At 34.1% G+C, this 19,917-nt stretch overlaps 1 protein-coding gene across 3 annotated transcripts in view; it reads left to right on the plus strand.

Annotated features, from left to right (window-relative positions):
- Positions 1–19,917, plus strand: part of XIRP2 (xin actin binding repeat containing 2) — a 310,207-nt gene that overhangs the window by 210,551 nt on the left and 79,739 nt on the right. The window contains exon 6 of one of the 3 annotated variants that reach the window (XM_037849930.1): positions 9,105–9,142. The exons of the other annotated variants lie outside the window; for them this stretch is intronic. Within the exon in view, the coding sequence (XP_037705858.1) occupies positions 9,105–9,142 (38 nt within the window). The remainder of the gene's footprint in view (positions 1–9,104; positions 9,143–19,917) is intronic. 3 annotated transcript variants of the gene reach the window in all.

Consider the following 19,917-nt stretch of genomic DNA (forward strand, 5'->3'; position numbering starts at 1 on the left):
ACAGGACATCTGAAATCCTACACACAAAAGAACAGATAGGGAAAAGAATGGAAAAATATAAGCAGGGTCTCAGGGAACTGAATGACAATATGAAGCATTCAAATATAATATGTTATGGGGGTCCCAGAAGGAGAAGAGAAAGGAAAAGGGGCAGAAAGAATAATTGAGGAAATAATAAATGAAAATTTCCCAACTCTTATGAAAGACACAAAATTAAAGGTCCAAGAAGCATAGCATACTCCAAACAGAACAGATCCAAATAGAACTGTTCCAAGACAGCTAGTAATCAGATTATCAAAAACCAAAAACAAAAAGAGAAATATGAAAGAAGCAAGAGAAAAGTGATCCATCACATACAAGGGAAGCTTGATAAGACAATGTATGGATTTTTCAGCAGAAATCATGGAGATGAGAAGGCAGGGGTATGATTTATTTAAGATACTGAATGAGAAAAACTGCCAGCCAAGAATTCTATATCCTGCAAAACTGTCCTTCAAAAATAATGGAGAGACAAAAATATTTTCAGACAGACACTGAGAGAGTTTGTGAACAATAAATCTGCTCTACAAGAAATGCTAAAAGGAGAGCTACAAGCAGATAGGAAAAGACAGGAGAGAGGTTTGGAGAAGTGGGTAGAAATGGATATTATCAGTAAGAGCCAAAAGAGGAGAAAAAAATAAGGTATGACATATAAAATTTTTAAAAATGGTAGAAGAAAGTACTGCCTTCAAAAATTAAGAACCCTGGCTATCAGGAGATAGACAGAGGGTGCAGATTGGGCATTTGATGCTAAAGGAGTACATAATGTTCAACAGGATTGATTGTAAAGACCCAGAAATGGATAGCACAATACTATCTGATGGTAGCACAATACTGTAAGTATAATGAACAAATGTGATTGTAAGTATAGTCAAAAGAGAAAGCCTTGGGGCATGTATTACCAGAAGGATAGATAGAGGATAAAAACTGGGACTGTATAACTTAACAAAACCAGAGTGGACAATGATGATGATTAAATGCACAAATATAAGAAAGTTTTCACATGAGGGAACAAATGCATGTCACCACTTCAAAGTGTTGAAAATGGCATGATATATGGAAAATATACAATCAATGCAAACTAGGGTCTATAGTTAACAGTGATAGTGTACTATTCTTCCATTAATTATAACAAAGGCAATATACCAAAGCTAAATGTCAATAAGTGGGGGATATAAGGGAGAGGCAGGGGATTCTTGTTGTAGTTGTTGTCTCTCCTTTATTTTTTATTATTCTTTATTTTTTTTAATTTTCCTCTTATTCTTTCTTTGCAGAAGAAACGGAAATGTTCTCATACAGATTGTGGTGGTGAATGTGTAACTGTGTGATTATACTGGGAGCCATTGATAGTTCAGTTAGGATGGATTGCATCTTGCATAAATAAAACTTTAAAAAATAAACAGGAAGATATAAGTGCTGGAGAAGGTGTGGAGAGAAAGATATAGCTATTCACTGTTGTTAGGGAAGTAGAATGGTGCAGCCCTTCTGGAGGACAGTGTGGTGGTTCCACAGGAGGCTGGGTATAGAGCTGCTATATGATCCTGCAGCCCTATTATATGGTGTATACTTGGAAGAACTGAAAGCAGGGACACAAATAATATTTGCACACCAATGTTTATGGTGGCATTTTTTATGATTTGCAATAGGTTGAGGTGGCCTAAAGGTATATCGATGGTTGAACAGAGGGGCAAACATCAATTTTCTTGTTTTAAGTATTTACATGATATATCTTTTTTTTATAATTTCACTTTTAACTTGTCAATACCATTATGTTTAAATTGTGTTTCTTAATAGCAACATAGAGTTGGGTCTTGCTTTTATAAAAAGTTGAAAAAAATTTCCTTTTAATGAGATTATTTAATACATTTACATTTAATTAATGCTGTATTTGGTTTTAAGTTTACCGTCTTGGTGTTTGAGTTCTATTAGTTCCATTAGATTTTTGTTTCTTTGCCTTTATCTGGTAATTTGATTATTTTTAGCATTTCATTTATTTCCTCTATTAACTTTTTAGTCATATCAGTGTTATGCTTAGTGTTTGCTATATAGAAGTATATATATCTTCAAATTGTCACAGCCTACCTTTCAAAATATTCTAGAGCTTAGAGAGTAATATAAGAACTATAAAACAGTGTAATTCCAATGATCACTCTCCTGCCTTTGTAGTCATATATTTCACTTCTACATACGTTATAAACTTTACAATATGTTGTAATTATTTTGACTTTAAACAGTTTTAAGTGAGCGTACACGCAAACACACATACACTATATATGCATATATATCACATATATTTACATATACATATGTTTATATATTCACACATATATTTATATTTAAATATAATATTAAATGTTATTACATAACATGATATTGTCCCACATATCTTAGGTGCTCTATTTTTTCACACCTTCTTCATGGATTTCAATTCGAGTAATTTCTGTTAACCTGTTTCTATGTTCACTATTTCTTCTGCTTCATACCGCCTGATGATAAGTCTGTTGAAATTATTATTATCTCTGTCATTTAAAAAAAGTTTATAGTTTTTCCTTTTCACTCTGACTGTTTTCTCTACAGAAACTCCACATATTTTCATATGTGTTTTCCACTTTTTTCTACCAGATCTATTTTTTTAACATTTCTGTCTGATGATTCCAGCATCTGGCCCATCTTTGTATCTACCTCTAATGCCTGTTTTCTCTTTTAGGGTGGTTCACTTTTTTTTTTTTTTTTTTTTTTTAATTGAATACTGGGCATTTTGGGTAACAGAACAGGATAAACTGAAATAAACTATATATTCCCACAGAAAAGGGCACACATCCTGTCAGGTCACTAATATGGCACTGAATGAAATTAATCTACAGATGACTAGATATGAGCTCTATGGTTTCTTTAATTATATTTAGTTCACCATAACCTTCACATTATTAGAGTGTGGGATTAGAACCTTCTTTGTAGCAGGGCCTGGTAGCCAAGTGTCTGGATGAGTTGTTTTGTTTCTCTTGTGTTCCCTTCAGACTTCAGCACAAAACTCTTAATATATCAAGCACACGTGTTTGAGGCTATTTATTGCATCATCATTATAATAGAGAATTCAGAAAACAACCACAAATTGTAGACAAACTAAATGGAATGTGCTATATCCATGCAGTAAAATACCATGCAGCCATAAAAATTATTAACTAGATTTGCATATACTGACAGAAATGGTTTTGCAAGATACATGGTCAATTAAAAAATGAGTATAAAATATAACTCTGAGTGTATAATTCTTCCATTCTAATATTTTATACATATATGAATACATATATGTGCTTGGATATATAGAGAACATTTTTAGAAGGACACATGGAAAAATTAACTACAGTTGCCCTCAAAAGGACTGGGTGTCAGGGCTATGGGACAAATTTCATTTTATGCATACTGTCTTGTGTTGCATGAAATATTTACTATGTGTATATATTATTTTAATAAATATATACCTGTATTTATTAAAGTTATTTATTGAATTTAGATTAAGTCTTTAATTAGTGTGGCATACATTTTCATATGAACTCTAAGTCTTTAAATTTTTTTTCCAATTACTTAGTTGGATTTCCAAACTCTGTTGGAAAATTTCTTCCATTTTGATTACCTTTGATGGTTACTTTTATTCCACTGAATGGAGTGTTGATTTTTATGCTAGTTTCACAGCATTTTAATTAATGTAGCTTTTTAAATGATAATATTGATTACATCACTCTGTCTTCTTTTTTATTTATCCTTCTGATCAAGTTTAAAATTGTTACCATCTTAAGACGTTTTCCTTGACCAATCTTATTAAAATGTCTTCTTTTCTTTCTCACAACATTATCCCATTTAATACAAATATATTTGCATATTTAATAGGGTCCATGAATGTTTTGTTCATCATATGAACACCGGATATGGCACAAGTTGACACAAAGATACTCAATAAATATTCGATGACTTACTCAATGCATGAACATATGAAAGAGTGATTGAAAAATGTCATCAAACTCCAAAATAAAATGCAACTGGATTTTACTTCTCATTCTTGTCTCCACTCTTTATATTTAATATCAGACAATATATTTAATCTGTGGTTACAGCTCCAGGTTATTGCATTACTACTAAATTATATGCTACAAATACTAAAATATATTCTTTTCCATATACATTTTGTTTTCCTAGACTATTTTTTGTTTTTACCTTCAATTTTGCATTACATTTAGAGTGTTGTTTCTTTTAATACACATTATGAGTTTTTTATATATATAATAAATTTTCCATTCTTTTGCTGTTGGTCCAGAGTAATCCTTTATAATCTTTTGTCAAGTTACAAATATATTTTAATTGTATTCCCAGTGAGGATACATTGTATTTGTTTAACCTGAGAATATTTCATATATTGCAGATGATTCTATTTTCTTCATACAGAAGTAACAGAAACTTCTCTATAAGTAGAATTCCTCATTCAAATATGTCTGCCACTAGAACTAAACAAAACTAAAAGCCTTGTACACAATATTCCACTGTATCATAACACATCTCCACATAATATCTTAGTGGAGAACTCTAAGAGCAGCTTGTCTTTTTTTCCTTATTCACTATTTTTTATCTTTAAAATTCATGAATTTATAAGGGATTTTCCAGATATCTTGATGAACCTTTAGTTCCTCGTCTCATACCTTTTGTCAGCTCAAAAATGTTTCTCTTTTCTTTCAAATTTAATTATTTATTTCTTTGCTATATTTCTGTTTCTTCTTCTGAAACATTTATGTTCTTTTGACCATCTCTGTCTTTCATATCCATCATAATCCAGGGAATCATTTTTATCTCTTTGATTTTGCTACTGCATGACAGAATTTCTGAAAGTTTTCTCCATTTCATTGATTTAATTTTATTTTTTTCATATATGCACTTTTCTATCTCAAATGCTATTTTAATTCTGCTCTTAAAGTTTTCATTTTGTTGCAAACAATTTTAGGCTTCACTTTTTCCATTCCTTTATTTCATCCTATTCTATCTTTAATAACAAACTACTTTGGTTTCAGAGAAACTTCTCCTCTTGCATCTTTTTTAACACATCAAGAATATAACTTCTACATTTTCAGTTTCATCTGAAATAAATTATATTTTATGAGCTGTGATACCAATTGGCATTGTCAAGTTAGTGCTCCCTTATCATCATCCAGCAAGACCTCTTTATGAATCCTGTATTACATCTAGCTTATTTACTTTACTTTCATTGAGTTGAGATTGATTCTGTCTTAGTATTTTCTTCAGATAAGGTGGGTGAGTTTTTCTTATTCTGCCACCACTGCATACTTAGAAACTATAATTTCACCCATATTTTGTTCCACTGAACTATATCTGTAATCTTTAATATTTGGTCCTGTACAAATTTGCTGTTTAGAGGTTGAAACTTCTACCCCTATACTTTACAATCCTAATTTAGGTAGTCAGATACAATGCGTAAACTTTCCTTTGCATGATGCAAAGCATGAAAAAGTATATAAAACTCCCCACCAAGAACTTTTTGTAAGTGTTTCCTTAGGAACTCAACAACCCATTCTTATCTTCTCCATTCTCTTCTAAGAAATGTGGCATATGTGTGTGAATAAAAGGGGGGTAGGAGTGAAGGTGAGCCAAAACTATAGCTCTGGTTCATCCAGAAGGTATTTCCCATGGAATTAGGGAAAGAACACCTGGTTTAAGTCATAGCAAAATAAAACTGTGGGTGAGTCAAAGTCTTTTTCTGTCATTTGAGGAAACTTCTTGTCCTCTTCTGATTCAGGGGATGTTCCAGGCAGTGTGCTGTCCAAAACTGTGATTCATATTAATTTCTTTCAGTGATAACCATTATTGGAAATTCTGTGCAAACATTAGCATATCTCCCCTTTCCTTTTCCTCTTCCTTTTTCTTTCTCTTCCTCATCTTCTTTTTCTTCCTCCTCCTCCTCCTCTTCTTCCTCTTCTCCCTCCTCCCCTTCCTCCTCCGCCTCCTTCTTTCTCTTGCACACACACTTAATCCATCTCATTGTTATCAATTCAGGTTATTTTGTGAATTTGTTTCACTATTTTAATTGGAAGCTGTTAAGTTTATCAGGAACATCTAGTCCTCTGCCATTTTTAACCGGGAAGTTCCTAATGAAAATTTTCCTTTCACTGGATCATATTTCAGAGTTCTTTCATTCATTCCAGTCTCTGTTATAAGGGACATATCTAGTCCCAAGTATATTTAAAGGATGGGAATGATCCACACACATACCTAGTAAAGAACATTTTTTATTTTTATTTTGGGACCAGATCATTAGAAATCACACTGAATGTGGACTCCAATGATGAGTCAAGAGGGTCCAAATTTGGCTTATTAATCAGGTGTTTATATGTCCAACTCTCTGCTGATGTGCTGGCATAGTTATTAATAGTGCTCCTTTCACTATCAAAAGTACCCTAGTTTGGATGATAAATTGCATGGTCACTCTACATGAGACTGTAAGGTATGATTTAAATATGAGATATATATGCCTGAAAGCCTCATTCATGCCTATTTTTCTTTTGCCAGTCATCCATCATAATTCCTTAATATCATGACATAATTTTAATGGAATTAAACTTGAACAGCTGAAAATCACATTAATTAAATTCAGCTTCACTTCAGTTACTAATACTCTAATCCTGCTCACATGACACCAGGCTATGCCACCTACAGTGTTCAAGCAGATGGTTAAACCTAGTTGGCAGGTTTGTATTTCATGTGTGCTAGCTAATAATGTTAAAAAGTAAGTATTTATATATTTTGTCTTTAATTCTAAAAATCTTAGGTGGACCCTGCTGATTCAGGAATTACATAAGAATAACTAAAATCTAGTTGTCCTTCTTTTAAAGGCCCCTCTCTTCCTGTCTCTGTAATGTTCCCTGATCATTCTGTTTGCTTACCTGACTATTACACACCTACAGTATGCCTCAATCTCAGTATTTAATAATATGAGGAAGAATTGGTTGCTCTCAGTGAATATCACACCAGCGCAAATGATAGTGTCAGGATAACTGATATTCCAAACAATCTAAACCTAGTGGAGTCAACAGAATTGAATCCAAATCCATTTTTACCTTTTTGCTGATTATTAACTCCTGCCTTTGGAGAAGTTACTTAACTTCACACGTGTTCAGCTACCTGTGTATAAAATGGTGATAACACCAATATCATGGGGTTGCTATGAAAATAAGAAAGAATAAATATAAATCACCTAATTAAATTCCTGCCACATCCTTTTATAAGGTGTAGATATTGTTTGGGGATAATTAAAGGAAGAAGAGCGATTCAGTGCTTTCTTAGAAAGTTTTACTATTTGATATTAATGAGCAAGAGATACAAAGTTGCCCGAATAATTTCTTGATGGTATCTATCTTTTGGGTCAAGGAAAATAGTCTTCACCCCACAAATGGTAGCATCAGCAAAAGCAGAAAAGGGAGTAAATTCAAGATAACTGATGACCTAATAAAGAAGCACTTTGAAATCCTCTAACCCAGATAAATTTCATTTCAGGTTATCAAAAACACCTACAAATGTGGAATCATAAGTGAACCTAAACTCATAAATCAGTTTCGCTCTAGAGGGAGATCTTTAGTAGTGGTACACCTATATGTATGTTGGTGGTCATTTGCTATTAAATATTCTTTATCATGGACATAGATAATGGTGAGGAAAGCAAATATACTAGATGGTAGAAGTAAACTGGAATGATAAGGTGGCACTATTTTTCATTCACTTAGACATAAACTGCACAAGTACAAAGATGTAGCTTATCAGTAACATATGCAGAAAAGACTTATTTTCCAAGGCCTGGAAGCTATATGATTCAGCAGTCACATTGGTAAAGAAAAATTTAATGAGCACCTTTTGATAGTCCATATAAAATATCCAAATTAGAGCTTTCTGTTCCTTATTGACCTATCTTCTAGTTCACTAATCTTGTCTTTTGTTATCCCTAATCTGCTGTTTAGTATCCCATTGAGTTCTTAATTACTGATATTGTATTTTTCAATTCTGAAATGTCCATTTCATTTTTATTTTGTAATTCTAATTGTCTTGTGAAATTCTCCATCTTTTTATTTATTTTGTATATATTTGTCTATATTGTCTTAAATATATCAATCTTGGATATTTTAAAGTCTTTGCCTGCTAACTCCAATTATCTACAAAACCTGCTTCTTTTTTCTGTTTCATCTTCTAGTTACCAGGCACATCATTCTGTACCTTCACAGGTCTGGTAATTCTTTTTCATTGAAAGCCAGGCATTGTGTATTTGAAAACAGGTAATGTTATCCTCCATTGTCAGAGAAGCTAAAGCTTTCCTTTGGTAGGCAGACAGAGTGTAGTGGGAAGAGGAGCTGACTACCTTAATTTTGGGTCCCACTGAGAATCTGGCAGATCCTTCTCTTCCTCAGATACTTCTGCTCTACTTTTTCAGAGGTTTTCAGCTTGGACATTTAGCCTCACAACTGGTGAGCTTCAGAATTTGCAAATATCTTTAGGGGGAAACTTGCTATCATTGAGTCCATTCAAGTCACCAATTTTTGTCACCCCAGTCCTGCTCAGTTGCCAAAATCTCTGCTGGTTTCTCTGTCTCCCAGCAGCAGCTATCTGCCAGGGTCCAAGATTGAATTTCCAGCCTCTATCTGGGCCAGAATTGTAAGCAGCCTCAGAGACAAATCAGTTGTTGTAGATTATTTGATTATTTTATTTTCAATTTATCTTTCCTTTGAGGGCTTTCAGCATTACTTGTCCTGCTGGTATATCCTTATGTCCTAAGTGTTGTGAAATGTGGCTATTCCACTTTACTTTTCTGAGTTTGAGATTACCATTTTAACCTGCTGTCCTGTGAAAATTTGGAATTTAGCAACTATCTGGGGGAAGGAAACAGAATTTGAGGTTCTTCAACTACAATTTGTCACTGCAGTCCCTTGTAACTGCCAAAAATGTTTGGGCTTTTCTGTCCCCCAGTGGCAACACTCTTTCTGGGCCAAGCCCAAGTTCTCAGCCTCGAGATGAACCAGAATTGGCAAATTACCCCAAGGATAGCCTCAAACCCTCAGCTAGCATTTGAAAGCACCTTTCTTGAATTATGCTCTCTCTGGTACTAATTGTTTTGAGTGATCTCAGAGGACTTACATAAATTATTTTAATAATTGATCCAGCTTTTCTAATTGTTCTCAGTGGGAGCATTGACCTGATGCTAATTTCTCCACCCCGCTAGAAGCAAAAGTCATTTGTAGGTTTCAGTTGAGTACAATATAGGTTTGAGTGCAGGTTAGAGGTAGGTAAGTATGGCAAAGTTAATTTAAAGAGTGTATATATGCATTGGATAGGGAATGACATCTTCAACTCAAATTTTCTAACATATCTTGATATAATTCACTCTTTCTACCTGTATATCTATCTATCTATCTATCATTATCCATCCATCTTGCTTTCATAGTGACTGAAAATGGGTGAAATGAAGAAAGCAATTCAGTGTCTGAAACAACAGAAAGAATGAAGAGTCAGAATCTAGGTGTTGGTGTTTTCCTTGTCTTCACAACTAAAATGAATACATCAAATTAATTCAATGATAACTAATTAGTTCTATAACTGAAAATTATTTCTTAATCTTAGGTTAGTTTAAACATGCTATTAAAGATCAAATATTTACTACTCTTAATCAATTACCAGTTATTTTATAATATTCCGACAAGATTTCTTTTTCTATCTGTATCTGTTTTTCTTTTATCAATGTGTAATCATTGAAGTTTGGAACTATTATAAACGTTGAGAATTTTATTATAAGAAAAATGTTAAAAAATAATTTCTCAACCTGTAATTACCCAGTAAGTAATATATAAATTTTAATATTACTTACTGATGCTTAATAAAATCTTTTTTTGGTAACATAACCAAATTTTCTTTCTTTAAGTGTATTTAAGGAATTTAAATCAAACATATTCCTTCCTGAAAGGAAAAAAAAAAAAACAAAGTTTGAGGAAAGGTTATCTTGAGTGAAACTTTTAAAGAAATGATACCATGGTCAGGCCAAAAACTGTTTTATGAGAATGTCCTCTGTTCTTGTAACCTTTTCTTTCCTGAGCTTGTTTTACAAGCAGTCAAACTGACCACAAGTTATAAACCAGAGGATGTGCAGAAACTCTTGTCTCTTTGATAACCCTTGAGACCCTGAGAACTCACTCTACTCAGCACCAATGATTATGAGGATAAGGAGACACTGGAAGCAAGTAAAATGAGAGGGGTCCCTTAACAAGGGAAATCAGGTCTCTGAGTGTATTTCTACCATATATGGATAATTCTATAAGCAACCAGTCAAAATATGCCAACCCAAATGCTCGTCACTGTCCCTACCTCCCCTTGTTTCCATCCTACAAAACTCCCTTAATTCTCAGTTCAGGGAGACAGATTTGAGCCTTGCCTCCTGTCTTCTTGCCAATCTACCTCATAATAAAACTCTTTCTTTTCTCAAATCCTTATGTCATAATATTGGCCTCTGTGCACATCAGGCATGAGTCCTTGCTCAGAAATGGAAACAAGTGAAGAAACCTGTTACTACCCTGGAATAGGAAAGCAAGGAGTTGTTGAATAAAAAACAAAGATGGGGAAGTTAAAAGTCAGATCCTTGAGTAATTAACAACATTTCAAAAGAGTGAAATCACCATAATCATCATCAGGAAAAATATGCAAATACAAGAATAAAGTTGACTACATTTACCTTGTAGGATTAATCTCCTCAAAATTTAAAATGAATTGTGATTTTAGAGCTAGTATCCATTTCTAATGTATATAGCAAAATGATAAGATTAATAATAATTTATTAAGTAATATCATGTTCTAGATTTAGACTGTATTAAATATTTTACATACATTGTCGCATTTAATCTACATAGAAACCATTTAAAGTAGTAAACAGTTCAGTTTAGTCACAGATGAATAAAGTGACAATTAAACAACTTATGAAAATTGCTTGGGGCAGAGTTCAGTTAGTGTCAAAGCTGTGTTGTAGTTCTGTATTCTAAAGTAGCATTACTCAATAGAACTTTCCACAATGAGGAAAATACACTATATCTGCACTATCTAATTAAGTCACCACTACCCACATATAGCTATTGAACATTTGAAATGTGGATAATGCAATTGAGGAACTGGATTTTCAATTTTATCTAATTTTATTCAGTTAAAATTTAAATTCCAGCAGCTACTAAATGTACAGAACTAAATGATTAGGATATAGTGGCTCCTGCCCCTGAAAACTCGGGAGGAGTATACAGGAGCACCATTTCAGAAACTTTTTCTTAGAGTTAATTAGCTGAAATATCACTGCTTGACCTATTTTTAATAGAAACCAACATTATATATGGAAAAATGCAATGAATATACTGATATTTAGTAGACTATAGTATGCTACATAGCTTACCTATAAGCAGTTTGTATGAAATAAGTAGTAGATGAGTCAGGTGCTTTTCTTACACAATTTTCTCTTTCTTTATTTGGGTTTATTGTGAGGCCGGGTTGCTGCATAGTTAAAACCACTCCAGGAATAACCGAAGAGAGGAAAGATGGGGATTTGATTATTTCATATTTACTTAAAATTTGTTAGATTTGATATTATGGAGCTAAATGGCAATTCTAGTTTGGTTCCCCTACTCATTTCCACGTCAGGTTGGCAGGTGTGCTGAGTAAGTAGTATGGCATCAAAAGATATTTGATATGATCCTCTCATGAGCATGTGAGGTGACTCCTTTTCCCTGCCTGCTCTGCCTCATGCCAGATGAATAAAGCTAATATTAATGGGCAGTAATCACAGAGTAAGTGTGCTCTGAATTCACTCTAAAATGCCTTCTCCCCCCTTCTTACCTCACCTTTTTAACCAAAAGAGCACTTCCTTTTCTTATATAAATATTACAACAGTGTTTTCCTTTATATGTGAAGCCTCAAATACCAAACTAATGTTTTACATACCTAAGAATATTGTGTGAAATAAAAACAGGATTTCCTCTTCCAGTAATCATTCCACCAGAATAAACTGGAACTTTTCATACTTGCTTTATTTTCATATTGTTGACTCGTAATAGATTGAAATTGTCAAAATGAATGCATGTAATTGAAGGGCTTTAACCTCAGCTTTTATTCATCCATGCTGGTTATGTTTTAGAGTTTGTTCAGAAGTTAAGAGTTGGCCTGATGGCTGGCTGCAGAAGAGAGTTTGATTGACTGCACAAATGTTAGAGCCATGCATATATTACAGAGGACACTACAAGGCAAAGTGACTGAGAGACACACTTCTAAAAAAGTGGTTGACTCAGGCCCCACCTATACAGAGCTCAGTTCCTAAAAATAGAAGCCAAGTTGTATCCTTTAGACACAGGGCTAAAATAAATTCAGCCGTCCATCTACTTGCTTGGTAGATCCTTCAGTGGAGCTGGCCTCCACTCCACCGGTTGCTTTCAGGGGACTGGGAAATTAGCTGTACATGAAACAAGGGAGGAAACTAGCCTGTGAAGACCTGTAAATATATACAACATTTCCACGAGCTTGGGGTTGAGTCTAAATATTACAAAAGGTATGTGTAGTTTGGTCATTGATATCTTGTCTGCTTCATGGGTTGGAAAATGTTCCCACTGGTTATTTAAGATCAATGAAGACTGTAAGTCAAATTGTGGTCAAATTCTTTTTTATAAAAAAGAAAATATTCAGTTGGATGTTGTTTTTAAGATAATATTTAGCATTGCTTTATATTATTAAATTTTAGGTCTTCATATATTAATCCCTTTGCCAAATATTTAGCATTTCTAGTATTTAATATTGAACTCTTAATGAGAAGTTGAGAACTAATAATACACTTGAATTTCCAATTAAAAGAGAAAAGTGGAAAACATTAGCTTGCCTTTAATGAGCATAAATTGATAATATATTTGATGAATATTTTGAATAATATGAGTTATTTTCTTCTAACTTCGTGGGGGAAAAATTTTAAATATGGTCAACATTTGCGGTTTACAGGGAAATGTCTGAAAATTATTCTTTTTCCAAGCCTTGGTTTGATTTTGTAGTTCTTGCTCCAACTGTAGTCTCATTTCCGCTGGGAGTATTACTGAAGGAAGGATTAAAGAATTAGGTCCTTACATGTTTTGCAGAATTAAGAAAAGCACTGCCAGTTGGATCTGCCAACCATAACTGTAGTAACCAAACTTAGAGGAGACTGAAATTTTACTTTGAAAGTATCATGCCCTATATATTCTTTCAAATGGATTTTTCCTGTCTTCCTTTGCCTGTGAACACCTTAATTTGGTCTTGTTTTGCCTTAAGTGTTTAGATGTTAGAGCCTGAAGTGATTTTGGAGAGACTTTATAACACAATCTCTTAAGACACCAACTAAAAGCAAGGATGCTTTAAGATTACATAATAGAGGGTTTAAATTTAGCCAGCTGGTGCAGAACTGAAAGATATTTTTTTTTACCAGAGCTGTATTTGGTCACTGACAAGCTGTAGGTTGTTTTAATTATTTAGAAATTTTATGTGTAGGGTGCTGAAGGACAAGTAAAATATTTACCTCAACTACTTTCAGAGCCAGGGATTTTAATATGAAAGAACACCTGTTTTGAGGTTTTTAGACATGTTACTATTGAGTGCTAAAAATATTGGGTCAGAAATTAGAAAGCCCTGAATTCTATGCTTAAATCTTTCACTGCTCTCCTGCCTAATCTTTGAATATTTTTCCTTCTTGCTATCTCCTTGTAAACTAACATCTAGTTCCATTTTTAAAAGTCAGTCAGCATTTCAGATGTCTGCAATATGACAAGGTGCCAGCTTGGGGAAACTGTAGTCTGAATTTAGGACTAAATGTTTTTGCTCTCATACTGGTGTTGGGCATCTTTAAGATACAGCCTTCCTCAGCCACTCTAAAAATAAAAGTAGACATTTTTAATGATCATGGGGAGCTTTACTTCATAAAATGTTCATGTAAAAATGTCAGCCGATAGTCCATGTCTTCTGTGATTACAGAGGAAGAGGAGAGAGTTGCCTTTTCCCAGGTTTACGTTTAGGTAAAAAGCTGACAATGCTCTTGAAAAATGTACAGTTGTTTCTATTCAATCAGTTCCAGCATTCTGCCTCTCACTTTACATTTTACTACCATTGAAAAATTTCTGCACATCAGTATTCTTTTTACTTGGTTGGTAAAATGTTACTCATGGTGAGGTAGTGAGGTATTGGACTCCCCTGATAACCTTGGACTGGTACTGATATAGTCTCCCTTCTGTCTGTCTGTCTGTCTCTCTTTCTCACAAACACACACACACAGACACACATGCACACACACGCACACACACAAACACACCCACACACACACACAGGTATTACAACCCCAGATATTAAAAGTCCATTTTGTAAGGCCAGTTTGATAATGAGGAGTCATATCCAGATGCAGTAATTTATAAAATAGGCCAGGCACGTAGTAAGTGCTTGGCAGTGTAATTCCAGCATTTTTGATTGAATGTCTGTCTGTGGGTGACAGAACTTAATTGGCATTATGTTGTCCCTTCTATTTGCTTCCCTCCCCCTATTTTGAAAGCATTTAAATTACATTTTGAAATTTAATTAAATTGTAATTTGGTTTTTCTTGCTTCTGAAACAAATGTTTGCTCATTAAAGTTTACAGGCTCCTTCCTTGAAGATTGGTAGGTAATGTCAGACTTTTCTGGTTCAGAGTAACTTTTTTAGATTAATGGTCTTTTATTAACTGTATGGTATGTCCACAATGTATCTTCTATTTCTCTGTAATGCTACCTATGAAATACAGAGTAAACATTGCATACTATTTATTTTCCTAATCATTGGAATCCATCTCTGGCAATGTCTACTAACCTGAATATTTTTCCATTTGTACAACGTGAGTAGTAAAAGCACAAAGAAAAATGAAAATAAGACAGGCAATGGAAAGAGTAAAGGTTTTGTTTCCTTAAAATTAAAATTTGGCAAATTCAATGAATTATTTATGTTGATTTTGAGACAACAAATGACAATGTGACTATATTTAATGACTTTGGAATTTGTGGGCCTAAATGATGACAAAAATAATCTGCCAGTGAAAAGCACAGTAAGCAAACCAAATTCCTGGTAGAGTAGCAGTAGTTCTTAAAATGTTGCCAAGCAAAAAAGGAACTCATTGCATAAATAACACAGAGTACCCCAGAGACTATTTGGTTTAATGCCTTTAAATTCTAGATAAGAAAATGGAGGCCCAGAAAAGTTAACTAGTAAGTCATACAAGTTTAAACAAAAGGAACTAAAAACCAATTCTCTTATATTTCAAAGTGCTATAGGTTGTACTGCATCTTTTTGCCGTAACATCAACCCAACCCGATAACTTGGGATATATCTGGAGGTACACATCGATAAAGACTTATTTTTCCAGCAGTGGCTTTGAGTTGCTTTTTATTTTGTATTTCAAATTTCTCTTAAAATTAGTACAAATTGAGGAAAGGGAGACCTAAATCTACCTATTCAGTTAAAGCTCAAAATATAACTATTGGTTTACTTTTTAATTCTACGGAGCATTTAAATTTGTTCATCTTCTTTGTTAATGAGCTCTTCTCCTACTGTCTTGTCATTGGACAACTATCACTTTTCTCTGCTCTTTTTGGCAGGCCTTCAAATAGGTCTTTCTCTTTTGCATTTTTTTAATTGTATGCAGGATGTATCCTTTGTTGCCTGGTGAACCAAAACTTTAGAAATGTCTGATTGTTCAAAAGTAAAAAGAAACCTGCCAAATTGCTCTAAGCACACTTAAGGCTTAAAAGAAATATAATACTTAAAGAGTTTATTTTGGGAAGTTTATCCGTTAGTCAAAGATCCAATGACATCTTCCCTAAAAGTCTGAATGTATCAGCATGTGTATTTCTAAATGACTTATGTTGGTAGTTGCCAACATAGAAGAGCTTAAAAAAAAAAAAAATCACATGCCACCATTAATTTTAAAAGCAAAGTCCAGACTAATAGATGTTTTCAAAACATGTCAACAATGTTTTTCATTTAAAGTTCAATAAATATGGACTGAATGTAAAATAATGTTAGAATAACAATTATTTTATTTTGAAATTTATAGACACTTAACTGCATTGAAATAAAATGTAGGCATACCTCACATTATAAAGTAGCTGGGTTTTTCAAAACTATGAATAGTAAATTTTGATAAATGAAGATTACTTCCAATTGAATTGCATCATAACTTAATAGGTGCTTTATCAAATATCTCTGTTCATCTTCATTTGCTTGTTTGTATTTAGTCAGCACTGTCATAATAAGAATTCAGCTTTAAGTTTTCTAACCAGTAAACCTCTTTTTCAAATAATTAGGTGTTTGTAAACAACTATAGCCATTATGTCCTGTAGCCATTAAACCATGAAAAATCCTTTGAAAAGGTGAAGATTGCCTTTTGATTTAGCTGTTTTGTAAATTGGAATTTTAGATTGTCAATTCACGAGTCACATTGTCAAGTCATGTTTGCCACTTCCAACTACAGGCTTAATTTAAAATTTCCTTCCCCTACTTCTGTTGGATCTAAGCCATTTTCTTGAACACTGCACAAGGTAGAATTCAACTGTTTTTCTACTAGGTAAATAGGAATAGGGTGAGGGTTGCACAAAGAAAGAGCAACTGGCAGCAATCGGCCTTGGATGGCTGGGATCGCCCTGATGGCCTCCTTCTTTCCTCTGTACCGTTAGTGTTCAGAGAGGACACAGAACCTCATGAGATCCCTGACTTCTTTGGTAGAAAATATGCTAGCCCTCTGAGTCCTGGAGTACTCAAGAGTGTTTATTTTTAGGAATGCAACTGTATTAGTGCATGTCTGCTTTCAGTCGCTGACTCATTCTGGGTTGGGAATAATTTTGGGATTCATCATCCATCTATCATCAAGAGCTGGACAACAGCCACCACATTGCTCTTAATATTCGAAGACATGAAATTTGGAAGAAAAGCATGTGTTTGTACTGAAGTTACAACTCTTTATTTCACAAAAGGCTCTCGTCCAGCTATTGCAGTTATCTACTGAAAACTACTATCTATAGTTCTTAACACTTCACCGTTTAAATAGAAGCAATAAATTTCTTCGACCTTCAATATTAACACCTTTTAATGTACTTCTACATTTCAACCCAACCATCTCCAGCTTCCTGCTTAGTCTAAATTCTTTTAACTATGTTATTACCATTTCTTTGAACTGTGCTCAGAACTCTTTGTTCATGAATGTATCTAACTTTCATACACTAAAATATGTATATAAATACATATATGTGTGTGTGTATATATACATATTCTTTTTTAAAAAAAAACTAAGGTGTTACCTGTACTTCCATATTGTTTTCCATTTCTTTCATATTCTCAAAGTCCATTTGAATATTATTCAAAGATGGGTAGTGTCAAATAACAACCAATATTTACAATATTTATAATTTGCCCTCTTGAAAAACACCAGCTGGGGGTGGAGGCCGGGTCGGGAGGTCACCTCCAGCCACCAGACCATGACCTAATTGATTAAGAGCAGAGACTTCGGAAGCTGATCAACTTAGTTTGACTTCTGAACATGACACTTACTAAGCGGATTACTTAATATCTCTTTGCCTCATTTCTTCATCAGAAAATGGAGAAATAGTATTTATCCTCATTACTCCATAGGATTGTTTTAAGGATTAAATAAATTCACATTTGTAAAGTGATTAAAACAATAGCGCCTGGTATATAGTAAGTGCTGTATAAGCCTTTGCTCTCATTATCATTATTATTTAATATGAGGCTAGTGTAACATAATAACTACTATTAATATGGTCCCAGAGAACCAAATTAAAGTGTTAGGCACCAAGTTACCCTTAGATGCTAAAAGTTCAAAATAGCACCATGCTAAAAAAGCTGTTTAGAAAACTCTCTACCTGATTTAATAGGTTTTTCTTTTGTTAAATGTGTCCTTACCTCTCAGAAATGCACTCTTCAGCTCAAATTAAATTTCTGTCCTCTCTGGAGTTATAGAAAGCTGTTAAGTGCCCTCCTTATATTATAAGCATTCCAACACTTGAAATTAATAACTTTCTGTTATCCTTGGTAATGTCAACATCCACATTACTTCAAGAAACTGAATTTTCAACCATAGCAACCCCAAGGACACTATTCTCTTTTCTGATGGAGCTACTACAATTGGACGTTATTGTTACTTTGACCTAGTTCTTAGACTCTCAAATAATGCTCTCTGATCACAGTTACCCTTTCTTCTCAACTAATGATTTTCACTCTAAGCCTAAACTGTACTTCTTTATCACATCCTGCCTATCCATCTCTTCCACCTTTATTTCCCTTTTTATTTCCTGGATCCACTCACAGCATCTGAGTGAAAAAGGAAGGAGAACTCTCCCTGTAGAAGGAGGCACTGAAAAAGTAATCCGCTCAGTAAGTGTCATGTTCAGAAGTCAAACTGAGTCTATCAGCTTCCAAAGTCTCTGTTCTTAATCAATAAGAGTTTATCTGACAGCATTCCATAGGTTCCCAGTGAAGTGCTTTGTGAGATTCATTTGAAACCATGTCTGGCTTTAAGAAATGATGTTTTTGTTATTCTGGTAAATAGAGGACATTTCACACATTTTAAAGATAGCAGTAGCTCTAGGATTAAGGAAGACATTCCAGAGGTCTTTAAAAGAAATGAAAAAAAAAAAAAAGAAGTGCGGGAGAGAGGGAGAAAGAACAACATAGCACATTGGTTGTGCTTATGGGATCAGACTGTTTATCAAAGGGATCTGAAGCAGCAACACCAAAGAAGAATCCAAATAATAGTTGAAGAGAAAGCAAAAGAGCATGAACCCATGAAAGCAAAAGATCGTAAGTAATGCATCCTGCTCCAGGGAGGAAGCTAAGCCATAAACAGGAAAATAAATCCAAGGTCAGAAGTCAGGCGGACCAGGAACAATACAACGTGGACTAGGGTGCACATTTCTAAACTAAGTCCAAAAAAATGAAGGCCTGGTGTTAGACCTGAGGGCTCAAGACGAACCTCATCAGACCCACTGCCCACTCAGTTCTAACAATGGAGTTTCCACTGAACCCCTATTTCATTTGTTCTCAAGTTCTTGAGGTAAACCCACCTCACTGAAAGCAAATTCAGCCAAGCCATAAAATATATCTAATTGGTTAAAGGTTCACTATTTTTAATACATGTTCATACTCAAAAATTGCTTTATTCACTTTTAATTTACACCTCATTGCATTCACCATTATTCTTGGAATCCCAAATTTCTCTATTCTAATACATAACTGAAAAACTGGGGAATGGAAATTAGTTTGTAGGTAATATTCCTTTATAGCCATGATGAATTGGAAAAGGGGTGGTCACATAGGATGAGGGCTTAAATATTTACTGGAAAGTGGACCAGTAGGTACAGAAAGGCAAAAACAGAAGACTGGGGATGGAGCCATGGAGATTATACACGTTTAGGAGTTTAGTATGTGTGTGTTATACCTTTAGCAGATATGTGTGTGTTTATACCTGAGTGTGTATGTGTGTGTTTGTTTCAGTAGACTGGTCATGAAAGACGAGTGTTTTTTTGTGTCCAGTCTAAATCACTCACCAACTCCGATCAGGTTTGAAATTTTGTAAAGAATGATACAGTGAGTGCTTCAGAGCATCAGCATTTTGAATTCCTCCCTCTGTGATGGTTTCTGTAATGGCATCCAAATGTTAGACTTGGTGTGGTTTATGACTTTTTCCTCAGGCCTTGCACTGCTAGTGAATGGGAGCTAGGGCTTTTTGCCACATCTGCTTTTCTTGGCAGTCTACCAACTCAA

Source organism: Choloepus didactylus, chromosome 9, assembly GCF_015220235.1.
Source record: "Choloepus didactylus isolate mChoDid1 chromosome 9, mChoDid1.pri, whole genome shotgun sequence".
NCBI classification, from domain to species: domain Eukaryota; kingdom Metazoa; phylum Chordata; class Mammalia; order Pilosa; family Megalonychidae; genus Choloepus; species Choloepus didactylus.